This window comes from Plasmodium fragile (assembly GCF_000956335.1).
Source record: "Plasmodium fragile strain nilgiri unplaced genomic scaffold supercont1.19, whole genome shotgun sequence".
NCBI lineage: Eukaryota > Apicomplexa > Aconoidasida > Haemosporida > Plasmodiidae > Plasmodium > Plasmodium fragile.
Genome location: NW_012192599.1, coordinates 365,200 through 372,315, shown reverse-complemented (window position 1 = coordinate 372,315; position 7,116 = coordinate 365,200). Strand labels below are relative to the sequence as shown.

At 46.7% G+C, this 7,116-nt stretch overlaps 2 protein-coding genes across 2 annotated transcripts; one reads left to right on the top strand and one right to left on the bottom strand.

Moving 5' to 3' along the window:
* Nucleotides 1-948: 948 nt before the first annotated feature.
* AK88_02096 (uncharacterized protein) lies at nucleotides 949-2,424 on the bottom strand (the record flags this gene model as incomplete). The annotated part of the gene is made up of 3 exons (XM_012479730.1): nucleotides 949-1,115; nucleotides 1,267-2,101; nucleotides 2,344-2,424. 3 exons carry the CDS (start codon nucleotides 2,422-2,424, stop codon nucleotides 949-951), a joined length of 1,083 nt encoding a protein of 360 aa, XP_012335153.1.
* A 1,191-nt stretch (nucleotides 2,425-3,615) lies between these two features.
* AK88_02095 (uncharacterized protein) lies at nucleotides 3,616-6,917 on the top strand (the record flags this gene model as incomplete). The annotated part of the gene is made up of 5 exons (XM_012479729.1): nucleotides 3,616-3,720; nucleotides 3,859-4,612; nucleotides 5,111-5,632; nucleotides 6,144-6,769; nucleotides 6,885-6,917. The coding sequence occupies 5 exons, from the start codon at nucleotides 3,616-3,618 to the stop codon at nucleotides 6,915-6,917; spliced, it is 2,040 nt and encodes a 679-aa protein (XP_012335152.1).
* Nucleotides 6,918-7,116: the final 199 nt, after the last annotated feature.

The following is a 7,116-nucleotide window of genomic DNA, read 5'->3' as shown; positions in this document are numbered from 1 at the left end:
TAACAATATGTAATATAAGAAATGTGATGGTGAAAAGTAGTTAAGGGGGTTTATTCTAGTAGATATTATATAATATTGGGATAATGAATTAGGTGCTTTGTATCTTGTAAATGTGTAGTAGGCGCTCTTTCATGATGTTGCAATTCGAACAGTCGAAAAAATTGAAAAATTATTTGTTTTGAGCAATAGGAACTTCTATATATATGTACTGTAGCAGTTTATTATTTCAAGTGTGATATAATGATGGAAATGGATGAAAGGACTTAGATCATTTGCATGAGAGTATGTTGGAGCGTTTTCCACGTTTACACAGTTTTCAGGTTTAGGCTACATATTTTTTTCTCTTTTTATTCAGAGGGATATGGTACTAATTAAAATATTTTAATAATGTGTTCATCAAATTTAATATAGAAATATGTAAGCGCTTGAAATGGTAAAAAATAATATGGTAGAACACACGAGCGCAAAAAAAGTTGTAATGATAGAAAATAATGGTATGCACAATGGTACTATCTAGAGAATGTTACATTGATTTGTTAAATGAATACTCATGAGTAGTGCATTTGGTTGAATTTACTAACATAGCGACGTGTTATGATATATAAGCAGGTGATTCTGTTTATACTTTCCATTCATGGGGGTATATATGGGCTTATGTAATATCTCAGAATCTATATATGTGAAACCGTACAAATTGTTGTGTTGTAACAGCATTTCTCCTACTTTTCTGTTTGCGATAAGAATAAACCTTATCTGATACATATTGGTAGGAGCAATCTATAACAACTGAGGATCAAGATATAGTAAGACCACCTAGATCCATTAGTAAAATTGAGGTTTCAAGGACGCCTGCGGCACCTGTGAGAACGACATACGCCATAGCAACATCCATTATGGAAGCACTTGTCACGAGAACAACGTATGCAGTGCCTCTTCTTCGTACGGCTGTCAACTTTTCTGTAATACACTATCCACATATAATCCCCTTGTATCCATAAATTCCGTAAACCCTCCACACTCGTCACCGCGCCGCTGCACGGTACGCTCGTCTACACAGTGGCCAACGCTGCGAACGGTACGCTCGTCGCTACCGTCGTGGCTGCCGCACACCTCCACTAAACCGAAGTGGGGCAGCGAAGGGATGCGCTGTTGCACACCGCTGTGCGTGTTGATGTGGTGGCATCCATCCATATGCGTCTGTATCGGTGGCGGCCGTGTGCGTATTCGTGTGCAGCCGTATTAGTGCTTTCTCCCATCGGTCCTTACCTGTCGGTACTGGTGTTTCCTGCGTGGTGGTGGACGATATAGGATGCTCTTGTAGTTTGGGTGCTGCCGGTTCAGTCATGGGTGCAATGCGCTGAACATCCTTAACTGGGGGCGTACTACGGTTCGCGCTCTGCACAACTTCTTCCTGCGCCCGTTGCAATATACTCTTCATCCCTTCTTTCAATTTGTTGAGTGCACTTTCCTCCCCTTCTCTTACGGTACTCGCGCCCTCGCCCTGGCTCCTGCCATCTTTTCCTTTAGTGCTCCCTTGCGCACTCTTATTACAACTGTCACTCATGGTCGTCCCTTTTATTTTTGTCATTAAAGCTTCATGGGCTCTTAACCAGTTCTTAATTTTGTCACTCATTTTCCACTGTCCTCTTCTTATATCTTCAGTTACTCCCATTTGACAATGGTCCGCGGTAATTAAGTGCCGCATGCCTCCCTCGTCCATCATTTTATCCACCGAGTACCATGCATAATAAATACCCCACTGCCCGCCGCATGCTGACTCTGTTAATATGGTCGCGAACATGTTTACTATAGCACACCGAATGTATTGCCTTATCTTCTTATTATTCTCTGTCGCACCCTCATCCTTGAGCGTACTTAGACTGCCTTTGCGCATGAATAATATTGCTGTTGTCATAAATTTACATGTAATTCTGTCACCCACCGTGTGTCCTACGCGGGGCCGCAAGGCAGCTTGATCTTCCCAATGTTGCCAACCATAATTATTACAGTTTGTACCCATTTCTTCCATAAGTGACTCCATCGTTTCCATATGTTGAATAAACTCTCCGAGCATGTCCCCTATGTCCTTGTCTAAACTGGCCTACAATGTATAATGTGCAAACATATGCTGGACCTGGGTGCATGCGTATTCATTCGCTCATTGCATTGACACATTCACATAGCACGACGTCGCTCGTGCCTATTACTCTGTCCTAAATTTGCGCATTCAATTTTACCAGTACATATGCAGTAACACACTTCTACGCACATTTACACGTTGCACCAATATATACGCGCGTATACTGCTATACACGGTCTGTTGTCTCGTTCATAATTAATTACCTGATATGCGTCATCATTTCCGTATAGTTGCCTATCCCTCACGTACTGTGCCAATATATCCCCTAATTCCTGAGCCGACATACTGCTTCTTCTTCGATTAGCTCAAATATTACACACCTGAGTATTGTCCCAATGTTCCACGTGAACTATATTAACCGTCACATGGCCCCTCTAGACCGTGTTCTATTGTGCCTTTAGTATGGATGAGTAAGTGCTGGCCTGAACACATAACATTGGAACTGTATAGAGAACAAAACAACTATCTGCCCTGTATGCAAACCCAGTCTTGGACTATTATTAAATGCCGCAGAAACCATATATTGAGAATGACAGAGGCATAAATATAGAGGAACCACAAAAAAAAAAAAAACAAGAAACAGAAAAATAAAAAAGACAGACAAAAATAGAAAAAGGTACACTACACTACCTACACACGCAACGCGTCATGCATAACACCCCGCCCCCCTTTCTACAGCGGTCTCCACTAAACGCCTGTCACACACACGTTGTCTCTGTGTGCGTACAGCTAAAACCCCGCAGTAATAACAGCAATGCTTCGGCCGTCGTTGCTGCCGTCGTTGCCACCCTTGTGCGCCCTCCCACAAAATATGTGTGTTCCTGCGCTCCCCGCCCTGTCTCTGCTCCCCCTCTCTGGATCCGTTACGCGGACAATACTTTACCCGGCCACGTTTGCTCGGAGAGACAATCTCCTCCTTCGTACACTCGAGCCGCGTGCCTCGGACAATCCGTTTACCCGACCGCAGCAACGACGGCAGAAGCATTGATGTTGTTGTTTTTACTGCGGTTTTAGGTGTACGCACACAGAGACAGTGTGTGAAGGCGTTTAGTGGAGACCGGTGTAGAAAGGGGGGAGGGGGTGTATTCATGACGCGTTGTGAGGGTCGTAGTATAGTGTACCTTTTGTTTTTTTCCTTTTTTTGTCTTCCTTGTTTTTTTTTTTTTTTTCATCTTTTGTTTCTCTTTTATTGTTCTATCTTTATTGTTTTTTTTTTATTTTTTGTTGTTCAGTTCTCCGTATATGCATTCTCTTTTTTTTTTCTTACTTCTAGGACGGTTTCTGGGGAGTATGTGTTGGTAGTTTTACCCTGTAGTAGCATTTACGCGCACGATATTTGCAACTTTGTTATAGCAGTCGAATTGTGGACGGATTTTAATTATTTCCAGTGGAACACAAACATGAATTCTGTAGAGCACTGTGAGTAAATTTCACGGGCACTGTAGTTACTGATTTAGGATTTAATTATACTGAACATGGCAATTATTGCGATAGACCAGGTAACGGTGGAATACTATTATACAGAACTATTGAGACAGTATCTAGAAGCGAGACATGCTTGGGAAGAAGGGCAATTCGATGTAAGTTGAGGCAACATAAAGGAACAGGGGCAGCATAGTGACAACAATGTATGCATCCATGTAATGAACAAGGTATACACACACCAACGGCAAACAGGTGTACATACGAGGACATGTATATCCTTTTCTTTTCCTTAGAGGTTAGTATGGAAAGATATGAAAACCGTATTCGACGAGTTCAAGGCACATATGAAGGAAGAGCGGGAGGACATTAGACTCATGTGTGCAATCACCGGTGAGGGTGAGCCAAGGGAAAATGCGCACGACGCGGATAAGGTTGTGTGCGAGTATATATTAAAGGCTTTGCATTATCAGTATGGGCACCTTCTAGGGCAACAACATACCGATATGAACGCCCGTGACGTGGCAGGGCGGGAGCTCACGGCATGCATGAGATCTATAATGGGTGCTATGTATATGAAGGAAGTGTACGATAAGAAGTGTATAAGGACGGAAGGACTTCAATATGCGAAGGAGGCATGGGAACCATTAAGAACAACCTTTCATAGTGGGAGTAGTGTAAGTAGGTGCAATATAATAAATTGGGATAACATGAGTATGGGAAAAACGATGGTAGGTGCGAAGGTTAGAGACTGGTTAGGCGAGGAGGGGAAAATACTGCACAGTATATGGGCCGATGTCACGAAGGAGAACTGTACAGGACGAGGCAGCGTTCATGGGCAGGAACAGAGTAGCAGCGGAGGAGAAAATATCAAGACTGCACTGGATGAAGAAGTGGATAAAGTAGTTGAGGAGCAGGAGAAGACAGCACAAAGGGCGAAGGACAAAGTAATAAATGAGCATAAGGGACTCACGGAAATTGCGGCCGCAGCAGGTGCCGGCACGGGGACACATGCAACAGCCGACGGACCCGGTGGGACAAAACCGGAAGGTAAGACCAATGGGACCCGCACGCATGCGCGGCCGGATACGGCCCAATACGGAACGTACGAACATGGATGGACTGCCACACACGCACATGAGGAGCAACAACGCACACCGCAAGACCAACAGCACACGCAGGGGGAACAGCACGGTCCCTTCGTTGAGCCGAAGTGTGCGGCGACGGGCGGTGCAGACGAACGTACCGTGTAGAGTTGTCGCGACGATGAGTGTAGACGAGATGTGTGCGGCGGCGAGATGACAGCGACAAATACAAGTGTACTACTACCATGTATCCACCTCACCGTACGCTTGCTGCCGCCTCACCCAGTTCACCGAGTCCTACCTCGACCCACTGCGTCGACCCATGCATCGACCCACTGCATCGAGCCGGACCCTACCCGGCCGCTAGCTGACCGCACCGTCCCGGCCCCTTCTTTCTGTACCACTTGTGTCCTTTTTTTTTTTTATCCTCGTTCTACCCTCTTTCGTGCATCCGTCATTGCAGGCGCCGGACGCTCCGCGGCCGCTAAGCCGGCCACAACAGCAACGACCCCGGAGGACAAAAAGAAGCACGCAGCACCTTCGGCACCATCCTCAGCCGGAGACTCAGTGTCCAGGACGGATCCCACACCTGGAGCACAGGACGCGCGAGGAGCAGCATCAGGATCGGGGCAGCAACCACAAGCACCGGCATCCCCAGCAGTACCAGCCAGACCACCACCACCACCTCCTCCGGAGGAGCCACCAAAGGAACCACCGGCCCCAGGAGGAACAGGCACGCAAGGACCAGGACCTGGACAACAACCCCCTGTGTCACCACCATCATCCGTGGGTACCGTGACGGATAAGACCAAGGAAGAACCTGCAGGTAAGAAAAGTACTTGTACCAAGACCGTGACCGTATCCCAAGTTGCGGCAGCAGGCCGCGGACAAAGTGCTGAAACCATTCAGGAGGATTTGCGTGGTCACGGTAGTACCATGATATCTATCAGTGTCCCGGACTCTTCATCCGAATGTTCAGACAAAGGTAACAGTGTTTCACATGAGCTTACCTCTGAGCTTGCAAACTGTGTGGCAATATGCCTGCTGGAATATTAGAGGGAGAAAAAAAAAAAAAAAAAAAACAGAAACAAACAACTTTTCCGGAGAGAGAGAGAGAGAGAGCGAGAGAAACCAAACGTCGAATGAGAATGATAGGCAGCGTCAGCAGCCGAGTGGCAGAGCGACGGGGGGAGAGAGACAACCACGGCAGGTAGAGCGATGGGTCGGCCGCGGGATGTAGACGTAGACGTCGACACAGACACACACACACACTGTGTGTGTGTTGTGTGCGGGTGGGAGAGAGAGAGTCTTTTCCCTGGGTGGCACCTTGCCCCCGTCCGTCTCCTGCCTCGACGCCTGGTGGTCACTGCCCCGTGCCATGCCCCGTCGACAGACCAACAACCGTGTAGCCGACCGACCGTGTGGTCCACAATCCATGTCACAACAGTTCAGTTGTCATCGCATTCTCACTTTGTCCCTGTGGCTTACATTTTTAGGTAAAGGTACTGAAAACGATAGCTCAAGTAAGGGCGGACAAGGCGTCCAGTCACAGGATCCACCCCCTGGTGGAGAGGTTAAAGAAGAGAAAGGAAAGGAGACACAGGCGCAGGAACCAGTAGCACGAGCAGGGTCAGATGACCCGATAGAACCAGCCAATCCAAAAAGTTCAGAAAATTCTGCTGGTCCAGTTCGCGGGGAAGGTGAAATTCACCCTACGACAACCACGGGCTCGCGCGAGAAAAATATGGACGAATGGGACACAAAAGTGTACAGTACCCCCCTATGGGGTATAGGCGAAGGATTCTCTGGGGATGGGAAAGAATTTGGTCACGTACCGAATAGTGCCAACTTATGGGGTATAGGAGATTTGCCTCGTAAAAAATATAAAGATTTCACACTTAACTATCCTCCAAATGAGCTGAACATAAAGGACGTATCAGGTGCATTCGTACCACCAACCACCATACCTGGATCATCCAGTTCATCCAACACCGGCCAAGGTCCCGGGGACGTCGCCCAAGCTGTCCCTGACCTAACGCACGCTGTCCTTAGCGCCACTGCTCCCGTACTCTTCTTCCTGTCCGCCGTCACCGTTGCCTTCCTTGGTTATTCCTTTTGGAACGTAAGTGCACTCTCAAGCTCACACAAGCGCACACACAACGCACATACAACGCGCAAATATAACCGAGTGGAAAAATGGAACAACAACCATTGTCCTTCGCCTTTTCCTGCCACAGGCCTTACTTGTATGTTCCCAAAAGCAACTCTAACCAACATTACACTATTTGGAAGTTACTCCACAAGAAAACAAAAAAAGGATAATAACTTTTAGAACAAAGAACAAAAAAAACAAAAAAAAACCTACTACAGATTAACGTCCCTATATGCGGATACATTGTACATTGGAGGCAACGGAGTTTGGGCTCGTGCGACACAATATATTAGATACATGGTCACACAAGGGCCTTA